This window comes from Medicago truncatula, chromosome 6 (assembly GCF_003473485.1).
Source record: "Medicago truncatula cultivar Jemalong A17 chromosome 6, MtrunA17r5.0-ANR, whole genome shotgun sequence".
Classification (NCBI taxonomy): Eukaryota; Viridiplantae; Streptophyta; class Magnoliopsida; order Fabales; family Fabaceae; genus Medicago; species Medicago truncatula.
The window spans coordinates 27,488,006-27,514,641 of NC_053047.1; the positions used below are offsets into that span (position 1 = coordinate 27,488,006).

Genomic DNA, 26,636 nt, shown 5'->3' on the forward strand with positions numbered 1-26,636 from the left:
AAAGACAATTGTCACATATTGTATTCCAAGAAAAGATGAATATTTGTGATGGCTAGCTACTCTATTTATAGTACACAATTGACTTAAAATCTAAGCAAGTATATTCCAAGAATATTCCACGGTAGATTGTGTGCTAAAATAGAATAGCTTAGAGCCCAAGCAAAAGCAGCAAAAGGTCTTCTGGAGGGTGGCACGGCCGTGCCAAGGCTAGCACGGGCCGTGCCAGGCTTCTGACTTGTGGGAGACATATTTTGTTTCCCAATCTTCATATTTTCGTGTCCAATCTGCTCCAAATCCCTTTCTTTTGCTCCAAGACTCAATCCATCCAATATTCTTCCCTGAAATATAATAAATTGCAATTTAAAGTAAACTATCCTAAAAAGGAAATAATACTAATATAAAAATATATAAAATCTAAATAAAACTAAACTAAAAAGCATATTAAAATAGTATATAAATGACTCATCAGATATATAGCCTAACAAATAACTCGTGGAGGAAATTTGACGTTGACATGCCATTTTCTTCAAAATGTAATGAGGGCACCCAAGTCTACATGGATGGAATCTGTCATTGGTTGTGTGAAAAAGACGAGGAAGATAACCCCGCTGAACCATGTTTGGTGTCATTTTACTTGAGCAATGAGGTGTTCTTAATAACACCCATACCCTCAAACTTAGATGATTGTTTTGATGTTGAAGCATCCTGGATAAACTTGGCATGGTTAAATGAGTGCATTGCATTGATCTCTTATCATGTACCAAGGACTACTTTTCACATATCAATTTTGGGTGAAATTGGAAAGAATGAATCATGGACCAATCACTTCACTATTGGACCATTGTCTTGCGTTGAGTTTCCTATCGGAGTGGGGAAAAAAGGGGAATTATTCTTCCAAAGAAAGGATGAAGAATTAGCTTGGTTTGATCTTCATACTCAAATGATTGAGGAACTTGGTTATAAAGCAGGGGATTGTCGTACTCGGATAATAATATACAAGGAAAACATTCTTGAAAATGGAGGAATAGGTAATTAATTTCTATTTTCTCCAAGAGGTATATGATTATGGTTATTGAGATATTACCTTGTATGCAAAGTAGCTTGTTAATTGTGCATATCATAAATATTGTCAGCAAGTTATGTTATCATTTGATCTTGCTAGAGTAACTTTATTTTGAATGTTTAGTCTCTTTTCATTTTCAAACTAATCTTATTTTCATATCATTGAAAATAATGATTGTTTGATGATTATTTAATATCATTGAAAATAATGATTGTTGGATGGTTAATTTGAATTTATTCACAAGTCCTTAAATGTAGACAATTACACAATATGCTCTGTTTTATTTCTTCCCAATTTTATCTTCCTTATAAATGCTTAAGAAGATACTTCCATCTCTTCACCGTTGATATGTTGTTTTTCTGAAGTATTTAATAGCTGGTAGTCTTTTAGTAATTTGTAGAAGAGAGAAAAAGAGTTTGTTAGATGCAATAAATAAGGTAGAAAATTGTAATATGTGAACATCATTACATTTGTATGGAGGTTCCATAACTTGAGGTGCAATGTGTGGTTTCAGAAACAGGTGGTTTCATATATGGGGTGTAATATGATTTGAGAAAATCGAGGGGTATCAATAGAAGCATCCATATCATAAATAGTGCAAACTATTGTTAGAAAAATTGTATGGTTATATCAAAGTAACTTATTTCTCTTTACATGTTGCGAACCACAAATGTGTACTTGTGTCTGTATTCCTGTACTTTTGAGAATTGTTTCATACAAATTCCATTGTAATTCGTGGAAACAAACAAACCATTATAAGTGGGTGAATATCAAAAAAAGAGGAAGAAGAGGTTCTAAAGGAGATAAAAGAGAAAGAAAAGACTTTGATTGAGTAAATAATTTTGTAGGAAAACTTCTTGCAAAATAACACTAATAAACAAGAAGAAAACTGAATATAAAAAGAAGATTTTGTGAAGTTAGAAAGAGTTCGTTGCAGCTTTCTACTAAGGAAATTAAGAATGATCACAAGAGAATAATCCTTTTGATAATTTATGTTTCATCCAAGATAATGAGTATTTTTAAGATTATAATACCTTTTAATATTCCGTTTGATATTTTATGCGCTTGGAGAAGTTAGAGGTTAGACTAGTGGCAGAACTTCATTTCAGTGGTCATAGTACCATAGTTGGAAAGGTTAGAGTTTAGAATGGTGGTTGTCGCATTACCATAGAGTGGTTTTGTAACAGTCTGTTTTTCGCTAGAATTATTTTATTTATTATTTATACGTGTTTAATTGATTGCTTGTATATGTGTCTTGAGATTAGTTGATTTTGAGGCGAGATGGGTATTTTAATTATTTTTAGGACTAATAGTATTTTGGTAATTTGAGGAGGAAGGGTATTTTATTTATCTTAGAATTGAGATTATTTTAGTATTTTGAGGGGGATAGTTATTTTTACTAAGTTAGTAGTAACTAGTGGTAATTATTTTGATGTGGTAAATAACCGATGTTTTAGTGTGTAGTAACTTTTTAGAATTATTTGGTGAGAGTTTTAAGCTCGTTATGATTTGCAGTAACCTAGGACACTAATTGGGAGTATATATTCATAATTCATGATGGAAACTAGGGTTAGAAACATTTCACCCATTCTCATAACCATAGATAGAGTGGCTAGAGAGAGAAAGTTGGAAGATAGAGATAATTAGGATAGAAGAATAGACGAGGAAGAGCTTGGAAGAGAATAAAGCTAGAGCTAGAAGGGAGAGTGAAGCCTAAACTAGATAATTTGAAGGTGAAAGGTAACGGGGGTATCTCTATTCCATCAAATAAGCTATAATCTTCTTTTTCAATTATTGGTCATAATCACTTTCGAATTAATTATGATTTTGATGATTTTGAATGTTGATTGTCATGCTCATAGTTAAGTGATGATTTTTGAGTATGTGAATTTGTTGGAAACTTGTTGTGGGTATTTCAATTTGATTGCTTAATTATGTTGAAATGATTACTTTTAAGCTTTGCCTTAAAATGTTGAAAATGATGATGTCGTTGTCAGTTGATGTTGAATTCATGATGAATATGTGATAATTGTTGTTGGATATATCTTGTTGATGGGAATTTATGAATTTGAAGATGATAAATGTGAAGTTTAAATGAAATTTTGGAGTTTTGGTGAAAAATCAGTGTAGTTATGAAAATTTGGTGATTTGATGATATGTGTGAATAACGTAATGGAGGTGTACTTTACGTTAGGTGTGGATTCATACGGTAAAATTATATCCGGAATCTAGTACACTAGTGAAACTTGGTGAATATTGTGATTAAGTGAAAATGTGAATTTGTATATGTTGCTTTATTATGCTAGTATACTTGAAGAATAATGACAATATGGGAATTCATTGTTGAATGATTTAATTAAGTGTTTATTTATTTATAATTGATAATGAATATATTGTTTTACTTTCATTTGATTATATATATTATTTGTGGAATATAATCTAATCCCCAGTGGTCATTTGGTTGACCGCCTACCTATTTGTATGAATGGGTAGACGGCATGCAGGATTGATTTGCTTTAGCTTGTGAGTTGCTTGAGGACTAGCTTTGAAGCTACCACTTCTTTTATTATGCTCATGGTCTAATTTAGGGTTCTGATTAGGGTGTCAGACTTATGTTATTTATTTTATGTCTTGATGATGAGACTTGTTACTCAATCATCCTGAGATTTGAGATTTTAATTGGTGATGTATTATGCTACATGTGACATGGCTATTTTGGGAGATTTTATTATATATTAATGAGATGTTATGATACTATTCCGCTGCAAGTTTTGAAAAAAAAATTATGCATATTTTGGATTAATTGAAGATGTAGCACCTAAACTCTTTGAGTAATTGAATTATTTGCATGATTTATCGCATTAAGGGTTTAGGGTGTTACAAGTTTCAATAGTAAATTCGAGTGGTATTAGTACATATCGGAGGTGTTATTCTAGAATGAATCAATAGGACTCTCAGATAGTTGTAGCTAAGCTGTATTATTCTCATGGCATCATATTATTCTCATGGCATCATGGTTTATAGTCTGCACAATATTTTTGCAGAGCCACAAAACGTATTAAAGAGAGTTATATCTCAACCCAATAATAAATACGATAATTGCAAAATTTCTTTTTCAATATGGAATTTGGAAATCGAAATATAACAGCTTAGAAGCCCGTAATCAACATTTACAATGCTTAATTAAATAGTACAATATCTAAGAACTGACGCGTACAGAAATTATATATCTCATACATACCATATTCTTCCGATGTTATAGGTGTATATGGTCGAGAGTGTCATCGTAGGTGTACCTTTTTTCTACTAATTAGTAGTGATAGTATTTTGTTGCTGTAGAGGTTGGAGTTTCTAGTTTTTTGTATCACGTTTCTTGTAATTTTCATATCTTCTATCGTTACTTTCTGCATTGAACTTATTAATATATTTTTCCCTTTCAAACAAAAAACAATAATTTTATTTTTATAGTTTTCTCTCTTTTGTTTGCAACCTAATTTGTTACCCGATGCCCTAGTTTTATGTAGAAATAACTTCAATATGGAAAACTTGATAATCTAATGAGAATCAAATCTCTCTAGTTTTTTGTAGAAATGTCTTCTTGTTGGATCTTGAGTTTTGGGTAAAAGTGTATTGCATCTCTCACTTGCTTGGGTAGTTGCTCTTGTTTAATGTGGGGGGTCCTACAGGCTACACTCGTGATACAACAATGCTTTCAAAGCCTGGTTTCACAACCTCCTTGAGTGGAAAGTTTTCCTGACCAAGGGTTTTCAGGCTGTTGATCCCGTTGACGTGTGTGGTGTCAACGGTCGTAAAAGTGTTAGTGTGCCTGGATAAAAGAGCTTTCACTTGAGGGTTATCATCAAGTGTTGGTGTCAACTATTACTGCAATATATATTTTTAATCAACATTTGTTACTTAGTGGATGACCTTGGTGAAGGTGTATATCATCAAAACGGGGGAGATTGAAGCATACAAAGTTTTCTTTATAAGTTTTGATGATGTTCTTTAGTCTAGTTTATCATTTTATTAATTGCATTATGTCTAACTGTTAAAGTACCCAACATCTATGTGTCTTGGTCTAGGTTTCACTTGAGTCTTGTGAAAAGTGTCATTGTTCATATTTTGGCATATTGAATTGATTCATCATACACTGAATCGACTCATCTAAGTCTCTGATTACAGATGAATCAATTCACAACCTTTTGAATCGATTCACATTTGAATCAACTCGTTTCAGTTTGAATTGTCTCATAATACTCTCTGACTTTGCATTGAATCGATTCATCTGAAGGTTGAATCGTATTATTCTTCATCCTGGACTCACTTGAATCGATTCACTTGTACATTGAGTCGTGTCATCCTTCATGCATTCTTAGGTTGTCTTTTGTTGTCTGAATCGATTCACTCATTTAGTGAATCGATTCCCAAGGTGTTTTTGTGCAAAATTTCACTCTTATCACCTGATGAGATAGAACCGCAAGTGCACGGTCTTATCGAAGTAGTATAAAAGAGTATCGTTTCCACAGGGAGTAATTCAATTTAATTAACCTTTTAGAGATGATTAGAAGAGAGAAGATAATTGTAAGTTGGGGGGTTTTTAAGCGTTTGAAAAGATAATAATAAAAAGAGCCTTGGGATTGTTGATTTCCTCTAAATGACAAGTCCTTCTCAAACCAAAACTATAAGCTTATAATGTTATGTTAGACCTAATTTCTCAAGACAGTTTCTCTTATGTTCCTCTAGCAACCAAGCCTATTTCGCTGACTTGATTACTATTAGATTTTGGTTCCTCTAACAACCAAGCCTATTTTGCTGACTTGATTGTTATTAGTTCCCTTGAAGATCGAAACTATATGTCTCAAAGATTGCAAAGCCTATTTCGCTGACTTTGCAATCCTTGTCTGAATTCACTTGTTCGAATATCAAAGCTCCACTTTCGTTTTATGAATTGATATTTGAAATAATGGATAAACAATTATCAAACCCTCCACTTTCGTTTCTATAGTTTGATAATGGTTGATCCATGTTAAAGCGGCGAATTCAGATAAGAAATTAGGGTTACATAAGATTAAGGCTTAGAGCTTGGTTTGATTAGGATTATGTCATTTAGACTTATCCAACAATCCCAAGACAAGGAGAAGTCTACTCACTCATGTTCATCGTAGACATGGGGGATAAGAGAGAAAGCATGAAAGTAAATGACAAGAAAATAAAGGGAAAAGAAAAGAACTTTAATTAGAAAAGCAATTGTCACTTATTGTATTCCAAGTAAAGATGAATATTTGTGATGGATGGGTACTCTATTTATAGCATTCGATCGACTTAAAATCTAAGCTATTACATTTGGGCTAAAAATAGAGTAGCTTAAAATCTAAGCAAAAGCAGCAAAAGGCACTCTGGAGGGTGGCACGGCCGTGCCAAGGCTAGCACGGGCCGTGCCAAGGCTAGCACGGGCCGTGCCAAGCTTCTGACTTGTGGGAGACATATTTTTGTCTCTCAATCTTCATATTTTTGCATCCAATCGGCTCCAAGTCCCTTTCTTTTGCTCCAAGATTCAATCCATCCAATATTCTTTCCTAAAATATAATAAAATGCAATTTAAAGTAGACTATCCTAAAAAGGAAATAATACTAATATAAAATCAAATAAAATCTAAATAAAACTAAACTAAAAAGCATATTAAAATAGTCAATAAATGACTCATCAAACTCCCCCACACTTGAATATTTGCTTGTCCTCAAGCAAAAGGTATAAACATAGTAGCACAAACAATTTTATCAAATGACAATTCAATCAAAGCACATGTCTCCTCAAGGGCTTAAATCCCAAATGTACACTAATCACAGACTCAAGCATTTCTTGTAATTTTTATTCAACCCAACGATCAAGTTTCAAATGAGTGTGTGTGTGAAGTCCAACCCTTTTCTTGCTCCTGTATAAGATAGGCATTATGAGGAAACATGGTCTAATCCTAGCACTAAACCAACCAAGAAAGATTCCTTCTATAATTCATATAAGAGAGATGGAAGTATTTGAGAATCTTTGTTCTTTGCCATTTGCACATTTTAAGTTCTTTATTTAAGGAACAACATCTTCACGTAGGAAGTCGGAGGGCCTACCCCCTTCCCCAATCTAGATTCAATGGTATCCCTTAAAACATCATCTTCACGTAGGAAGTCGGAGGGCCTACCCCCTTCCCCAATCTAGATTCAATGATGCTTTTTAAAGTTTTTCCTTAAGATAACAATCATCTTCACGTAGGAAGTCGGAGGGCCTACCTCCTTCCCCAATCTAGATTCAATGATGAGATCTTGGAATTTATTTGGCTTTTTGGCTTTTTACGAACTCCCTTATACTAACTTATACTACTGACACTTTGAGAATCTTTAAAGGTTAATGCACCACTAAGATTAAAACGCGTTTCCTTAAAATACCTATTCATACATTTACTCAAGGGAAGCAACTTTCTGTTTTTCTTATTGGAGAATTTTATTCACTTTAAAAAAAGATGTGGGTATATCAAGAAGACTTAAAACACAAGAGTTTGCTTTTATGTACAAGAATCAACCAAATAAGAGGAGACAATGAAAATTTTATGTCATGACATTTTCAATAAAAATTAGCTACTTAACCATGCCTTTTACAATAAAACAAAACAAAAAAATAAAGTTCAAGGGAGTTTGAAAACACTACGACTAAAGACACTTTATTAGGCTCCCCCCACACTTAGGAGAAGCATTGTCCTCAATGATTCAAGATAGAGGAAAAAGAGGAGGGAGGAGAATGAGATAGAAATTGAAGAGATAAGGTGAAAAAGAGGAAGAGGAAAGCTCACATTTTTATTGAGGTCCATAGGGAGGACCTTGGAGGTTGAAGTGTTGCATCATGTTCCGAAGCATTTGGTTATTTTCTTCGGATATGCGGTTGCCCCTTAGGACATCATTTCTTAGCCCGGATAATTCAACACCTTGCCTTTGTTGCTCGGTGCTTATCCTTTGTACCTCGGTTTGCATCCATGCCCATCTTTCATTGTTGTCGTTATGGTCATGGGGTTCCTCTTCATGGTGCATGTGTGCACCGTCTTCGTCACCTTGATTATGCTCTTCATGTACCTGTAATCCATCACCAACATACAACAAATTCTCCTCCACCTCAGGGTTAGTCCGAGATGGGTTAGGAAGGAGAAACAAAAGAGGTATGCGAAGCTGAAGTGCATAAGTCATGGGTGGGTGAATCTTAATGAAATTCATAGCAACAAGAGTTTCAATATTAAGCCTATTGTTACCCTCAATTGGATTTATCCCATCTTCCTCACCCACTCCAAACTTCCTAGCTATGAAGGTAATGATACCACCGACTACTATCTCAGCTCTATTATCCGGTTTAGCACCTATGGAGGAAAGGTAATCAAGTAGGTAGAAACAAGTATTAACGGGATTGTTACTAAGCATTGCCTAAAGCATAAAAAGTTCATCCGTCCTAGTTGTTCCTACCTCTTTTCTACCCCAAATGGTACAAGCCATGACTCTCTGGAGGTATCTAAGCACTGGGTTGTGAATGTTACTAGCCTTATTGTTGCGAGGATTATATTGTCTTAACCCGGTAATGCGTTTCCAAAAGAGAGCGGGGTCATAGTCTTCCGACTTAAGATTTGGATTCCAAGAGTCATGGATGAACCCCGCATTTGCGAAGTCCATTTCTAAACAAAAAATTTCAAGAGACATCTCGTAATCCACATTCAAAAGTCGGAAGGAGACTCTATGGTCGGGGTTATCAAGGTTCACTTTATCCTTCGTAAATTCAATAGAACTTAAGAATTCATAAGTGAAATTTTCAAAATCTTTCATAGGTCTAAGCATATCAACCCATCCTAAATTTCCTAGTAAGCTAAACACATTATCCCTTAGTCCTAGCACGCTCAAAGTATAAGGATCAGGATATCGATAAGGGTACAAAGGTTTAGAGATAAGAATTTTATACCTGTCCCTTTGCTTGGTGTCCTTGAAGACTATGCCATGATTCTTGGCTTGCGTTTTCTTCTTTGATTGTGGTCCTCCAGAAGAGCTTGCTCCACCTTTCCTAGATGCCATTATCCATAACCTTGGTTGACCTTTTTGTGTTTTGGGTGAAGGTTGGGTTTTGGGAAGTGGTTTTGGTGGAAAATGTTGGTTGGGTGAAGGGTTGGTGTTTGAGTGAGTGTTAGGAGTTGGGTTGGGTGAATTGGTGAAGGATTTGTGGGTTTTTAGGTAGGTGAATGGGGGCTACGAATTTGATGATTTTTGGTAGGGAGGGAGGAAAGTTGTTTTTGAGTGAAGGGTTATGATTGGAATGTGGATTGTGATTGATTGGGTGAAGAAATTTTGTTAATTGGTGAAGTTTTGAGGGAGATATGGAGGTTTGAAATTTCTATGGTTATGGAGGTTTTTGAGAGAAGTTTGAATGTTTGTGGTGGAGAATGAAGGAAGAAGAAGATGAAAAGCTGAGGTATATCCTTACCTGTAGTCGGGCACGGCTGTGCCAACCTTAGCACGGGCCGTGCCAACATTCTAGAGTCTTTGGATGGTTTATGGTAGGTGAGGTCTAGCACGGCCGTGCCAATGTGAGCACGGGCCGTGCCAAGGTTCTGGATGTCGGGGCTTCAAAATTTTCCCTTTTCTCGAATCATACTCGGACAATTACCTATAAAACAATTAAAAACAAAACAAAACAAAACAAAAGCAGTTAAATGCGTGGGTTGCCTCCCACGAAGCGCTTCTTTTTAGTCATTAGCTTGACGTTATAGGAAAGTGTCCATTAGAAAGGATCAAAGAGGTCATATTGTGTAGATGGCGCTAATGAGCGTTTTTGCACATCATGACCTTTAATCACATTACAAGAATAGAGGGCGGGACCTTTCATATAATTCTCCAACTCAAATCCTATCAACTCATCACTCACTTGAAAAACAATCCTACCATTTTGAACATCTACTATAGCACCCGCAGTGGCGAGAAAGGGTCGTCCTAAGATTATAGGGCATGCATTGTCCTCATCTATGTCAAGCACCATGAAATCAGTTGGGATGTCCATCCCTTCTATTTTAACGGGGATGTCCTCGACATATCCGACAGGTTGGATATCAGAACGATCGGCTAACTTCAATGTTGTTTCGGTAGGCTTTAACTCGCCCAACCCTAGCCTCGTAAAGAGGGGTAAGGGCATCAGACTAACACTTGCTCCTAAATCGCATAAGGCTCGGTTTAAGGTTTCAGTCCCTATCATACAAGGGATGGCAAAACTTCCTGGATCTCTAAGCTTTGTAGGTGGCTTCTTGGTGATTGCATTATTTTCCCTTGTCAAAGCTATTGTTTCATTATGATCCATAGCCTTTTTCTTTGAAAAAATTTCTTTTAAAAAGTTGGCGTATAGGGGCATACGAGACAAAGCTTCAGCATAGGGGATCTTAATGCAAATCTTTTGAATTATGTTTAAGAATTTAGTGAATTGAGCCTCCAAGTTGAGCTTAGTAAGCCTTAATGGTGTAAGGGCTTTGTTCTTGTCAAGCGATTTTTCACTTTTTATCACACCTTTCTTACCTAAACACCTAACACTCTCCCTCTTGACACTGTTGGCTTTAGTAACGGTCTCTTCTAGCTTACTACTCCTAAGAAAAATAGCGTTGACATGGGCTTTGGGGTTTGTTTCAGGTTGACCAGGAAAGACTCCTGGTGTTTGAGAAGAGGTGGCCACTTGTTGGGCTACTTGGGAGATTTGGGTCTCAAGCATTTTGGTGTGTGTGGCGATAGAATCAACCTTGGTAGTGAGCTTGGAGAGAGAGTCGTTCAGAAATCCCGTTTGGTTTTTCAGTTCTTGAAGATTTTTATTTTGATTGGCTATGCAATTTTCTAACAAAATCTCCAAACTTGATTTCCGAGCCACTCTGGTTGTTTGTATAGCCAGGTGGTGTTGCTTGTCCATAGGAACCTTGAGGATTTTTGTAAAAATTTTGATTTGGCCTCATTCCTTGGTTATATTGAGCGTAATTCAGTTGCTCAATATTGGCAGCACTACCTAACTGACAATCAACACCGATATGACCGGATATACCACAGATTTCACAAGGAGGGGATGCAGGAGAAGGTGTGACAGCATTAACATTAAGCTTTTCAAATTTTTGGGTTAATGCCTCAACCTTAGCAGCAAGGTGGTTATATTCAGAGACTTCGTGTATACCTGCCTCTTTCTTAGAGGGAGTAGGAGTGGTGACGGCTCTCTCGTTGGTCCATTGGTAGTGATTCTGAGCCATGTCCTCAATCAAAGCATAAGCCTCCGTATAGTTTTTGTTCATTAGAGCTCCACCTGCAGCTGCATCAACAGACATCTTAGTGGTATATGACAAGCCATTATAAAACGTGTGGACTATAAGCCACTTCTCTAGGCCATGGTGGGGACAAAGTCTAAGCATTTCCTTGAAACGCTCCCACGCCTCATAGAGAGATTCCCCATCTTTTTGATTGAAACGAGTAATTTGATCTCTAAGTTTAGCGGTTTTAGATGGGGGGAAAAATCGGGCAAGGAATGCTTATCAAAACTATAAAAAGTCCTTCTCTTACCAAAACTATAAGCTTATAATGTTATGTTAGACCTAATTTCTCAAGACAGTTTCTCTTATGTTCCTCTAGCAACCATGCCTATTTCGCTGACTTGATTACTCTTAGATTTTGGTTCCTCTAACAACCAAGCCTATTTCGGTGACTTGATTGTTATTAGTTCCCTTGAAGATCGAAACTATATGTCTCAAAGATTGCAAAGCCTATTTCGCTGACTTTGCAATCCTTGTCTGAATTCACTTGTTCGAATATCAAAGCTTCACTTTCGTTTTATGAATTGATATTTGGAATAATGGATAAACAATTATCAAACCCTCCACTTTCGTTTCCACAGTTTGATAATGGTTGATCCATGTTAAAGCGGCGAATTCAGATAAGAAATTAGGGTTACATAAGATTAAGGCTTAGAGCTTGGTTTGATTAGGATTATGTCATTTAGACTTATCCAACAATCCCAAGACAAGGAGAAGTCTACTCACTCATGTTCATCGTAGACATGAGGGAGAAGAGAGAAAGCATGAAAGTAAATGACAAGAAAATAAAGGGAAAAGAAAAGAACTTTAATTAGAAAAGCAATTGTCACTTATTGTATTCCAAGTAAAGATGAATATTTGTGATGGACGGGTACTCTATTTATAGCATTCGATCGAGTTAAAATCTAAGCTATTACATTTGGGCTAAAAATAGAGTAGCTTAAAATCTAAGCAAAAGCAGCAAAAGACACTCTGGAGGGTGGCACGGCCGTGCCAAGGCTAGCACGGGCCGTGCCAAGCTTTTGACTTGTGGGAGACATATTTTTGTCTCTCAATCTTCATATTTTTGCATCCAATCGGCTCCAAGTCCCTTTCTTTTGCTCCAAGATTCAATCCATCCAATATTCTTTCCTGAAATATAATAAAATGCAATTTAAAGTAAACTATCCTAAAAAGGAAATAATACTAATATAAAATCAAATAAAATCTAAATAAAACTAAACTAAAAAGCATATTAAAATAGTCAATAAATGACTCATCATCACCCCTCACTATATATAGTCTCCTCCTCACAACCTTCAATTCATTGAATCATTTGCAACTATTCTCTCTAGGTCTCAAAAACTCCTTGCTCATAAATTCTTCAAGATTAAACTCTTTTTCTTATAATCACTTTGTTCTTTGAGTCACATTGAATGGGCTTAATTAAGGTTCTAAAGTGAAGTGAATAATCTCATTCCACCTCCAAGGGCTTGGGGGTTCTTTCTAACCGTTCTTGAAGTCGAAGAGGATTCTCGTAGCAGACGTAGCATTGAAGACTCGAGTGAAGAGTACGAAGGGGTGCACGGGTATTCAAGGATTCGAAGATTCAAGGAGCACCAAATTCAAAGGTTATTTGAAGTTTGGGGGAGTGTTTGAATAGGGGTTGAAGAATTAGGTTTAATTTCAAGGAACTCTTGTAAACACATTGTAATTAACATTTGTTACTTAGTGGATGACCTTGGTGAAGGTGTACTTCATCAAGAAGAGTAGACGTAGCTCTAGCGAGGACGAGAAAGAGTGAACTACTATAAAAATATCAGTGTTATCTCTCTTCCATATCCTCTTTACTTTTTACTATTGCATGTGATTAAGTGAACAATTGTTAATTAGGATAGTTGCTAGTGTTGATCTAAGTTGTTTTTCATTAAAGAGACAACCTAATTCATTGAATTAGGTTTCAAATAATTTGCTTAGATCAATTGATTGCAAAATCTATTCAATTTCTCAAATAATTTGCTTAGAACAATTGATTTTGCTTATAAAAAGTCCTTCTCAAACCAAAACTATAAGCTTATAATGTTATGTTAGACCTAATTTCTCAAGACAGTTTCTCTTATGTTCCTCTAGCAACCATGCCTATTTCGCTGACTTGATTACTCTTAGATTTTGGTTCCTCTAACAACCAAGCCTATTTCGCTGACTTGATTGTTATTAGTTCCCTTGAAGATCGAAACTATATGTCTCAAAGATTGCAAAGCCTATTTCGCTGACTTTGCAATCCTTGTCTGAATTCACTTGTTCGAATATCAAAGCTCCACTTTCGTTTTATGAATTGATATTTGGAATAATGGATAAACAATTATCAAACCTTCCACTTTCGTTTCCACAGTTTGATAATGGTTGATCCATGTTAAAGCGGCGAATTCAGATAAGAAATTAGGGTTACATAAGATTAAGGCTTAGAGCTTGGTTTGATTAGGATTATGTCATTTAGACTTATCCAACAATCCCAAGACAAGGAGAAGTCTACTCACTCATGTTCATCGTAGACATGAGGGAGAAGAGAGAAAGCATGAAAGTAAATGACAAGAAAATAAAGGGAAAAGAAAAGAACTTTAATTAGAAAAGCAATTGTCACTTATTGTATTCCAAGTAAAGATGAATATTTGTGATGGACGGGTACTCTATTTATAGCATTCGATCGAGTTAAAATCTAAGCTATTACATTTGGGCTAAAAATAGAGTAGCTTAAAATCTAAGCAAAAGCAGCAAAAGACACTCTGGAGGGTGGCACGGCCGTGCCAAGGCTAGCACGGGCCGTGCCAAGCTTCTGACTTGTGGGAGACATATTTTTGTCTCTCAATCTTCATATTTTTGCATCCAATCGGCTCCAAGTCCCTTTCTTTTGCTCCAAGATTCAATCCATCCAATATTCTTTCCTGAAATATAATAAAATGCAATTTAAAGTAAACTATCCTAAAAAGGAAATAATACTAATATAAAATCAAATAAAATCTAAATAAAACTAAACTAAAAAGCATATTAAAATAGTCAATAAATGACTCATCATCACCCCTCACTATATATAGTCTCCTCCTCACAACCTTCAATTCATTGAATCATTTGCAACTATTCTCTCTAGGTCTCAAAAACTCCTTGCTCATAAATTCTTCAAGATTAAACTCTTTTTCTTATAATCACTTTGTTCTTTGAGTCACATTGAATGGGCTTAATTAAGGTTCTAAAGTGAAGTGAATAATCTCATTCCACCTCCAAGGGCTTGGGGGTTCTTTCTAACCGTTCTTGAAGTCGAAGAGGATTCTCGTAGCAGACGTAGCATTGAAGACTCGAGTGAAGAGTACGAAGGGGTGCACGGGTATTCAAGGATTCGAAGATTCAAGGAGCACCAAATTCAAAGGTTATTTGAAGTTTGGGGGAGTGTTTGAATAGGGGTTGAAGAATTAGGTTTAATTTCAAGGAACTCTTGTAAACACATTGTAATTAACATTTGTTACTTAGTGGATGACCTTGGTGAAGGTGTACTTCATCAAGAAGAGTAGACGTAGCTCTAGCGAGGATGAGAAAGAGTGAACTACTATAAAAATATCAGTGTTATCTCTCTTCCATATCCTCTTTACTTTTTACTATTGCATGTGATTAAGTGAACAATTGTTAATTAGGATAGTTGCTAGTGTTGATCTAAGTTGTTTTTCATTAAAGAGACAACCTAATTCATTGAATTAGGTTTCAAATAATTTGCTTAGATCAATTGATTGCAAAATCTATTCAATTTCTCAAATAATTTGCTTAGAACAATTGATTTTGCTTATAAAAAGTCCTTCTCAAACCAAAACTATAAGCTTATAATGTTATGTTAGACCTAATTTCTCAAGACAGTTTTTCTTATGTTCCTCTAGCAACCATGCCTATTTCGCTGACTTGATTACTCTTAGATTTTGGTTCCTCTAACAACCAAGCCTATTTCGGTGACTTGATTGTTATTAGTTCCCTTGAAGATCGAAACTATATGTCTCAAAGATTGCAAAGCCTATTTCGCTGACTTTGCAATCCTTGTCTGAATTCACTTGTTCGAATATCAAAGCTCCACTTTCGTTTTATGAATTGATATTTGGAATAATGGATAAACAATTATCAAACCTTCCACTTTCGTTTCCACAGTTTGATAATGGTTGATCCATGTTAAAGCGGCGAATTCAGATAAGAAATTAGGGTTACATAAGATTAAGGCTTAGAGCTTGGTTTGATTAGGATTATGTCATTTAGACTTATCCAACAATCCCAAGACAAGGAGAAGTCTACTCACTCATGTTCATCGTAGACATGAGGGAGAAGAGAGAAAGCATGAAAGTAAATGACAAGAAAATAAAGGGAAAAGAAAAGAACTTTAATTAGAAAAGCAATTGTCACTTATTGTATTCCAAGTAAAGATGAATATTTGTGATGGACGGGTACTCTATTTATAGCATTCGATCGAGTTAAAATCTAAGCTATTACATTTGGGCTAAAAATAGAGTAGCTTAAAATCTAAGCAAAAGCAGCAAAAGACACTCTGGAGGGTGGCACGGCCGTGCCAAGGCTAGCACGGGCCGTGCCAAGCTTCTGACTTGTGGGAGACATATTTTTGTCTCTCAATCTTCATATTTTTGCATCCAATCGGCTCCAAGTCCCTTTCTTTTGCTCCAAGATTCAATCCATCCAATATTCTTTCCTGAAATATAATAAAATGCAATTTAAAGTAAACTATCCTAAAAAGGAAATAATACTAATATAAAATCAAATAAAATCTAAATAAAACTAAACTAAAAAGCATATTAAAATAGTCAATAAATGACTCATCATCACCCCTCACTATATATAGTCTCCTCCTCACAACCTTCAATTCATTGAATCATTTGCAACTATTCTCTCTAGGTCTCAAAAACTCCTTGCTCATAAATTCTTCAAGATTAAACTCTTTTTCTTATAATCACTTTGTTCTTTGAGTCACATTGAATGGGCTTAATTAAGGTTCTAAAGTGAAGTGAATAATCTCATTCCACCTCCAAGGGCTTGGGGGTTCTTTCTAACCGTTCTTGAAGTCGAAGAGGATTCTCGTAGCAGACGTAGCATTGAAGACTCGAGTGAAGAGTACGAAGGGGTGCACGGGTATTCAAGGATTCGAAGATTCAAGGAGCACCAAATTCAAAGGTTATTTGAAGTTTGGGGGAGTGTTTGAATAGGGGTTGAAGAATTAGGTTTAATTTCAAGGAACTCTTGTAAACACATTGTAATTAACATTTGTTACTTAGTGGATGACCTTGGTGAAGGTGTACTTCATCAAGAAGAGTAGACGTAGCTCTAGCGAGGATGAGAAAGAGTGAACTACTATAAAAATATCAGTGTTATCTCTCTTCCATATCCTCTTTACTTTTTACTATTGCATGTGATTAAGTGAACAATTGTTAATTAGGATAGTTGCTAGTGTTGATCTAAGTTGTTTTTCATTAAAGAGACAACCTAATTCAATGAATTAGGTTTCAAATAATTTGCTTAGATCAATTGATTGCAAAATCTATTCAATTTCTCAATTTCACATGCATTGTGTTTGCAATTGATAGCCTAGTGATTTTTTTCATATAGGTTTGGTTTGAATTTTTTTATAAGTTTTGTATATTGTTCAAGGTTTATTACAGTTTGATTGTATATAAGATTTATATTGTGAATCTCTCAATTCTACATTAAATCTATTCACCCCCCCCCCCTAGCTTACTAACTAATTAGCCATATTGACCACCACACATCCCCTTACAAACCCCTCCTCCCACGCAAACAATCTCCTTCTCCACTTCAACGCCTCACCATTTACCTCCCAACAGTGACAAATTTATTAACCGCAAGATCAAATAACCTGCATATCTAACATCTAAAGATACACCATCCAACCAAGGATCCTTCCAGAATAACGAAGAAACCCCATCCCCCACCTGTCTAGAAATATTATCCAACAGCCACCGATCATCTAACAGACCACTCCCCCACCCTAACTGAGTGATGCATAGTAGCAATATCTTTATATCACATTCATTTTCAGCTCTTGGTTATCTAAGCTCAATCGTGCAACCATGAAAGCAAAAATAAACCAAAAGAAATTATTTCATATTTTGAAGAGAATAAAAGTAGAACAAAATCATGGAAAGACTTTACCTTCAAAAACGGAATGACCAGAAATGTCATTGTGTACATTACATGTAGCCAACAAAAAAAATATTCAAATAACCAAATGTAAGATAATAGAATGCCTGAGTTTCTCATTCATCTGAATAGAATATATACACCAATGTGTAACGTTTTGGTCAACTATCTAATTATGATACAACATAATTATAGGAAACTAATTATGACTAATTACAATAAAATATTCTATTCTATCACACCCCCGTAGTCGAAGCGGGAGGTTCACGGACGCTTAGACTGGTCCGAAAGTCATCAAAGAGAATGCGAGGAAGCCCTTTGGTGAAGATATCGGCAATCTGATGTCGAGAGGGAACATGAAGTACGCGTGCCTGACCACAGGCTACCTTTTCCCGTACAAAGTGAATGTCCATTTCAATATGTTTGGTACGCTGATGTTGCACAGGATTACCAGAGAGATAAATGGCACTAACATTGTCACAATACACCAAAGTGGCCTGAGGAATAGGAAAATGAAGCTCCAATAAAAGGTTACGAATCCAACATGACTCAGATACAACATTAGCAACACCTCTATATTCGGCTTCAGCACTGGAGTGAGAGAGAGTGGGCTGCCTTTTGGAAGACCAAGAGATAAGGTTGTCACCAAGAAAAACACAGTACCCAGATGTAGAACGTCGGGTATCAGGACATCTACCCCAATCAGCGTCCGTGTAGGAGAGAAGCTTTGTGATGGGGGATGGTGATAAATGTAACCCAAAGTGTATGGTACCCTGTACATAACGGATATTGCGCTTGAGAGCAATCATGTGTTCTGTGCTGGGTGCATGCATGTGAAGACAAACTTGTTGAACCGCATAAGAGATGTCGGGTCTAGTGAAGGTGAGGTACTGTGAGGCTCCTGCAAGACTGCGATAGAGAGAAGGATCCTCATACGGAGTGCCAGATGAAGTGCTGAGTTTCTGCTTGGTGTCTACAGGGGTGGCAGATGATCTGCAGGATGTCATTTCGGCACGTTCAATGATTTCAGAAGCATAGGTGCTTTGACTTAGAAAAATGCCACCAGGATGGCGAGAGACAGCAATACCCAAAAAATAACTTAAGAGACCCAGATCCTTCATTGCAAATTCAGATGCTAAGAGTGACATAATTGATTTGCGAAGGGCATGAGTAGAGGTAATAAGGATGATGTCATCCACATAGAGAAGAATGTAGGCCATGTCAGAGTGTTGTCGATATATGAAGAGAGAGTGGTCTGATGTGCTATGTCGAAACCCAATGGTAGTTACATAGTCAGCAAAGCGTTGGTACCATGCTCGAGGCGCTTGCTTGAGACCATAAAGTGACTTCTTCAAACGACAAACATAATCTGGATGACGAGAGTCGCGAAAATCCAATGGTTGATGCATGTAAACAGTCTCATGAAGATCACCATGTAAAAAAGCATTCTGGACATCCAGTTGATGAATGGGTCAGGATTTAGAGAGAGCAATGGCGAGTATTGTTCTAATGGTAGTGGGTTTGACCACCGGGATGAAGGTCTCATCACAATCCACACCTGCAACTTGTGACCTGCCATCACATACAAGACGAGCCTTATAGCGCGCAAATGAGCCATCAAAATTTTTCTTATGTTTAAAAATCCACATACATCGAATAAGGTTAGCGTCCCCAGGACGCGGAACTAAATCCCACGTCTTATTTCTAATAAGAGCATCAAATTCAGATTGCATTGCGGATTTCCAATTCGGGTCTGATAAGGCCATTTTGTGATTTTTAGGTATGGGAGAGATGATGTAGTTTGAGTGAGAAGCTGATAAGTTAAATATTTTTCGCGGTTTGACAATGCCTTTCATGCTACGGGTGGTGATAGTACGTGCAGGTGGAGGGGGATTCAGTTGGATTGGTTGGGGTGAGGAATTTGTAGTAGGTGAGTTGATTGGAGAGGGAGGAGGTGACGATTCTTGGTTTATTGAGAAGAGTGGCTGGTCAATTGCGGTTGTTGGTGTTGGTTGGTTATGTGCAACCGGTGGGGTTATTTGATTTTGCCACTGATGTATGAGGTAAGGGTGCAGGTCATCGTCTAGGAAGTTATAATAGTGAGGTGAAGGTAAGTGTATCTTGGTGAAGGGAAATTGAGTTTCATCAAAGATAACATGCCTCGAATTTTTAATTTTCTGTTTGACAAATCAAAACACTTGTAACCTCTATGGTTCGGTGTGTAACGGCCTCTTTGAATTATTTGATTTATTTAATTATTTAATTGAGTTTAAAATTTATTAAGAAGAGTTTAAAATATATTTATTTGATTATGTGATTTATTAAGTGGCTTATGTTGTTATTTAATAGATTAAGATTTGAAAATAGAAATAAGATTGAGTTGAGAATTTGCTATGAGATTTTAGAGAGTTTTGGGGGAGAAAGAGAAATAAGATAAAATAGAAAAAGGGTTATAAATAGGAGAAACCTAGTTTAGAAAAAACATAACGTACGATCAATTTTGGAGAAAAGGGAGAAAAAGCCGAGAGGAGGGTGAAGACCTAGGAGTGCTGCGATTTTCATCTATAAGGTAAGGGTGGGACTAACATTCAATAATCTTAAGTCATCGATTCTGAAAATTGGATTTAACATGTTGTAGGTTTTAGTTTTTGAGAATTTGGGAATTAGGGTTAAAAGTGATTATTTGATGATTTTCTAAAATAATATTTTGGGTCAAGTTTTATATTGTTTTGAGTCTCTTTTGATTTATATAAATGTTTGGACAAACTTTGGGATCAAATTTGGGCATAGGGAAGTTAAAATTGGGATTTTGGGGTGAAAAGTGTGTTTTTCCCGAGTTGCTCTCTGACAGCATGTCCTGTTTTATGTTCTTGCGTCTTTTTCATACGTTTCTGTTTTGAATTAGCCTTTGGTGTAAACATGAAAGTTGTAGATAATTGTGTTAACTTTCCAGTGGCGTCGGTTTGACTTGAAAATGATTTTCGGTTTATGAGTTATGGTTAATTTACTGCACGTAGGTCACAGTGAATTTTTATGAATTTCAGCACAACTTTGTCCGAATTTGAAATGAAAACTGGTATTGATTGGTACAGAATTGGTCTTAGGTGTAAACACGAAAGTTGTAGGTATAAATGTTAGCTTTCTAATGCCGTTGGTTTGACTTCAAAAGGATTTATAGAACTTGAGTTATAGTCAAATTACTGCACGTAGGTCAGAGTGAATAATTGAATATGATTGATCAACTAGTATATGAATGTATATGTTGTGAATACGATATTGTCCATGATTGATGAAGTGTTATATGTATATATGATGTTTTAAGATGTTGATTATTATTTGATGTTGTTATATTGTGATATAATTGTATATGCATTACTTGAATTATATGTGAATAATTGAGACGTTGTTGACTTGCATTTGATATTATTATGTCATGCTGTTTTTGTATACTGTTGTGCTGCTGTTGTTATTTAACTAAGCTGCATGAGTCGGTCTAAGTTGATTAAGATGATGAAGTTCCAAATTATTGGATTATATAAGAGGTTGTCGATTTAAGATATTAAGAGGTCGAGTCCATGCATTAGCATTTCATTGTTGGGGGCTTGATGCCCTGGAGCCTTTGCTCAATTAAGTTGAGGGCTTGATGCCCTTGGAGCCTTTTTACGCTCAAATAAAGTTGAGGGCTTGATGCCCTGGAGCCTATTTACGCTCAAAGATTGGTACCACATGCATGATTAGAAGATTAAGTTGCATAGTCAAGAGGTTAAGTTATCAAGTTGTCAAGTTATCAAGTTGTCGAGTTGTTAAGTTGTTAAATCATGAAATTGTTTAAAGCTGTGATTCTTTATATGAACTATTAATGAAGTGAATTATGATATATTATTATCTATGATGAATATTATGATGATTACATGATGTTGTCTATGAGTTGTTAAATATGATTGATGATGAATTATATGCTTAATATTATTGTTTGTGAAATCTCACCCCTTCTGTTTGCCCACCATGGGCAACTAACAGGTAACCAAGAATAGTTGATGTCGTGTGAGCTTTCCTTCTCGTGTGTCTTAGGTGCTCTGATACGTAACGGGATGGGAACTTTGTTATTGCTTTTCTATTCCTTACGTATTGTTTTTGAAGATTTATGACTATGTTTTTAGATTAGATTTTTATACGACATTTATGAAGAGGCCTTCGTGCCAAAGACTGTTTTAGTTATTGAAATAAATTCCGCTGCGAAGTATTAAAGATCTTGTATTTGAATTTTAAAGGATAAATAGTTATTTATTCAGTTTATGATTTTAAGAAAAGAATGTGACATTCCGTTTATGTTGAAAAACTCTGATTATTTATGCGAAATTTTTGTGTTGGGAAAACGGGGTGTTACACGGTGGATAACCCAAGAAGACAGACGGAGTAGAGCGAGGTTGTAACTTATGAATGGTAGGTGACGGGAATAACGGATAACACAGACAACCAAAAACTCGTAAATGTGTGTAGGTTGGATCACGATGGTATAAAACTTGTGTTGGGGACTGATTTTGAAGTGTTTTACAGGGAAGAATGTTTAAAAGATAAGTTGTCATATGGAGAGCATGATGCCAAAACGATGGTGGAACAGAAGAATGAGCTAGCATAGTGCGTATCATATTGTTAATGGTTCTTATTTTTCGTTCCGCTTTCCCATTTTGTGACGATGTGTGAGGGCAAGAGAAGCGAAAAACAAGACCATGATTAGTGTAATATTGTTGAAATAGCTCATTATTATATTCACCGCCATTATCACATTGAAAAGATTTTATATTTTGTAGAAACTGTGTTTGAATAAGATTTGTAAGTGACTTGAACATGTCAAATACTTGAGATTTTCTGCTAATAGGAAAAGTCCACAAGAAATTTGTATAATCATCTAAAAATAGGACATAATATTTATGACCAGCAGAACTTAAAATTGGAGACGTCCACAAATCACTATGTAAAATATCAAAGGGCATCAAAGTAGTAGTTTGAGAATCAAAAAACGGCAATTTAACTTGTTTGCCTAAAACACAAGAGTCACAAATAACAGAAGAATTAAAAGGTTCACAACATATGAACTTATTACTGCGAAGGGAATTTAAAACAGACACGCCAGGATGACCAAGACGACCATGCCAGAGACTGGACGTAAGACCGACAAAACTGGAGGGAGTGGTGATTGGATATAGATCGCCACGGCTGTCACATCTTCTGGAAACATATTTTGGGATTTGGGAATCAAATTGGGGAATTTTGAGTGAAAGGGGTTCCAAACCCGTAAAATTTCTGCAAACCTGTGAAGGTTCGCTTAGAGGTTCGCTTAAGCGACCTGGTAAGCGAACATTCATAGTATTTTTCTGGGTTCAGTTCGCTTAAGAAAACTGTGAGCGAACGAGTGAGCGAAGATTTCTGGTTGTTACTGGAACTCGTTCGCTTAAGCGAACATGTCGTCGCTTAAGCGAACTGGTGAGCGACCAGTCAGCGACCAAAAAGCGAACAAGGCGAGTTGCTACTGTAACTTGTTCGCTTAAGCGAACCAGAGGGTCGCTTAAGCGAACAGCTTCAGTTCCAACCACCTTGATCTTTCGTTCCGGTCTTTGGGGACCAAATCCGAGTTTTCTTAAATGATGTTTTAAACATGTTAAACCACTGTTAATTCCCCAAAGCCTGCTGGAACGATGAGTGTTCGCATATACTTGGGATTTTTGAAATGAGTCTTAACTTGTGAAATTTTGAGAATTCCAAACTTTGTCGAAAGCAAATTTTGTAATCTAATAAGGCTTGCAAGTGAACCTACAGCTCCTATAGACTTAGGTGATGCTTGCAAGGGTAGTCAATATCTTAATCAAAGTAAAAATGACATTTCGGGTGGGAAGTGAAATGTTGTGAAAATGGGATTTTTCTATGAACTTAAGTTGTGCTTGGTTTAATGTTGATGATCCGAAGATGACTTAATTTCATGTATACATTGTCGATTAAGATTGGTTAATTGTTTTAACTTGTCTATGATTGTTTCGTTTCAAGTTGGTACGGTGAAATGTTCATATGGTTAAGTGAAATTGTGTGAATGATAATGTTGAATGACATTGTTGATTATTGATAATCATGTTTATGTATGATGAATTGTAGATGTTGAATATAATATTTATCATGAGATGTTGTTTTCCCTTTTACTTGGAATATGAGAATGCCCGAATTGGTGAACTATATGTGATAGTTGATGTTGAATAACATTGTGGATTATTGATGATCATGTTGATGTGATGATGGTGAATACTATGATTTATTTGTGTATGGGCATGTTTTCTTGATAATGCAATGATGTGGAGATAATCAATATAATTGGGTGTTGTCCTATATATTGAGGTTGAGATTGTGAATTGTTGTCGCATTATCAAGTCCTTATACATGTCCATGCATCATAGTCGTTGTTGCTGTAAAAGGGATGACTCTTTTACTTCGAGATTATTGTAAGGCAGGTGTGAGCCCTTACAATCGATGTGCAAGTGGCATCGAAAGGTGACGACCTTGTTGAGATTTGGTACCACATGCATTTATGTGTCAATAAGTGCATATCATAACATGAGTCTTATGTGAAATATGTGATTGGTGATGAATTGAGATGAATGATTATTGATGATGTTTGAGATTGATGATTGTGAATGAATATTTGTGAATTGATATTTGTTCCTGATACATATGATTGGTGATTGTTCATGATGTATATAATTGATGATTATGTATGAATAACTGTGAATTGAAATTTGTTTATGACACATGTGATAGATGATTATTAATGTGAGATATTGGGGTTCTGATGTAAGTATTGTTATGTGAATATTTTTATTGATCAGATGCACGATGTAATTGAAATGTTCTTGATAACTGTTATTTGGATTATGATAATGTAATGCTTACCCCCAGTGGTTTTAACCGCCTACTTGCCTGTATGGATGAGTAGACGCTGTGCAGGAATAGTCTCGGTGAGTCTTTGCGTGGGATATCGGGAGCTTCCTCCGATATTGGTGTCGTGTCGGCTCTGATCTAGGCTTGTCGTGTCGGTCTAGATTAGGTTGTTTATATTTTCATTTGGATTATTATTTGGTTGTTGACCACCCGTATGTTTGGGTTTTGAGATTTATCTTTGGATATGATTTATTTGCTCATGGCATGTATATATTTGATCACTCTGATTTATATTCCGCTGTAACTGTTGAGATTTACATACATGTCTATCGGTTTTTGAATTTTGAATAAGACGTAACCTCTATTTCTTGAATAAATGTATTATTCGCATGTTTAATTGCTTTAATAGAAATAGGAGCATTACAAGTTGCCTCACAGAAATTAAATTTTTAATAATTTTCGGGGCATGTAGGACATGGTTTAAGTGAAGGGGTTTGTGAGAGGTGGCAATTTGTGTGTGTCCGGTGCCGTGAATTGGAATTCCATGGCCACTGCCAACAATAACTTTATGATTTGAATTACTTAAAGGAAAATAAGACGAGAGATTACCTCGTGATGCTGCCGTGTGAGATGTTGCGCCAGTATCCATGGACCACTGATTGTCAGGAGTGTGGAGAGACATGGTGTGCATAGCAGCCTCAATGTCTGTCGGTATCTGAGATGGTGTAGTAGCTGCATAGGCCTGAGGACGCTGTCCTAGGATGCCCGACTGCTTCGGAGGACCGGTAGGGCGTGTCCACTGAGACGTGGGATAAGGACACGGAGGCATAGCCCAAGGTGGTGGAGTCCAACCCCATTGCTGCCATGCTGGGTACTGCTGTTATTGCTGCCAAGGAGGATGGGACCATGATGGAGGGGCGCTGGGAGCTCCAGACTGAGGTCCACTTCGGTTACCACGTCCCCCTCCGGGGCCTTGGGTGCCACGAGAGCGAGAACGATTGTTGGGGCGGTGGTTGCCACGCTGAGAGGTGTCTTCAGAAGGTCGCTGCTGAGTGGCGTGCAGTGCAGCATGAGAGCCCGTGCTTGCCATTTTAGCCATACCGGCTTCTTCCAAAGTGTTATCACGATTTTGGGGTATCAAGTCATTAATTAGGCTTGAACCTTTCAATCTTTGATATTCTCTATTTTTTCTTGGGAAGGGTAAAATTGAGAAAACCCTTAGAAATTCTAAGTTCGGGGGTCGTTTTCGTTACGGGAAGGTGTTAGGCACCCGCAACGACTATAGTACTCTATAGGAACCGTTTTCCTAGTTTTATGTCTACGCTTTATTTTAATGCTATTTATTAAAAAAGGAAGTTGTTTATGTTAAGAATGGGGGGGAGGAGTGTTTGGATTTTTATTTTATTGGACTTGGAGAGGTTTTGACCTCTTGCCTACATACCCTTTTAAGGGATCAAAATTCCATGTAGTTCTCTTTCAAAAATGTTTTTGGTGTGTTTGATTAATTTTAAGTTTTTTTTTGAAAATGGGTTTTGAAGAAGAGAAAGAGGCCGTAAAGGCATGAGAGAAGAAAATGGTGAATGGTTGGTTCAATTATTATTAAAAAAAGGGTCTAAGTTGGAATTAGAGTTCATTTGAGTTTGATTAAGAAAATAAAGGAAAAATTCAATGGAGTTTTGACTCCAAGGTTTATTTGGAAATTTTTTTCAAGTGATGGAATTTACTTATTTTGGAAAATTGATATTTTTCTAAGTATCGCGTTTCCTAAGCATACATCTAAAGCGGTAGACATACAACGTGTGTGCGTGTCGGTGCTTGTGTCGGTGTACATCATTGGAGAGTCCATTGTCCGTTACGTTGGCCCTAGTTTACATTCTATGGTCTTGCGATAAATTAAAAAAAAAAAGGAAATTAAACTACCTAAAATTACATTCCAACTTTAACATAGAAATGAATAGTAAAAGACCTAAACTATAAGAAATGGAGATGAAATGATAGAATGCTTATGAGGTGAATGAAACAAGAAATAAAATGGTTATTAGAATAGGGTATAAAATGATAGGAAACAAAGTAAGGAGATATTGAATGAAATGGCAAAAAAGAGAGTAATAAAGTGGTAAAATATGCCAAAAA

At 36.3% G+C, this 26,636-nt stretch overlaps 1 protein-coding gene and 1 non-coding gene across 2 annotated transcripts; both read left to right on the forward strand.

The window, feature by feature from the left end:
- The first annotated feature begins 556 nt into the window (after positions 1–556).
- On the forward strand, positions 557–1,036 carry LOC120576076 (uncharacterized). Its single transcript, XM_039827046.1, has one exon. It carries the CDS (start codon positions 557–559, stop codon positions 1,034–1,036), a length of 480 nt encoding a protein of 159 aa, XP_039682980.1.
- A 10,442-nt stretch (positions 1,037–11,478) lies between these two features.
- On the forward strand, positions 11,479–11,585 carry LOC120576218 (small nucleolar RNA R71). Its single transcript, XR_005642294.1, has one exon. It is a non-coding gene; the product is annotated as a small nucleolar RNA R71 (small nucleolar RNA).
- Positions 11,586–26,636: the final 15,051 nt, after the last annotated feature.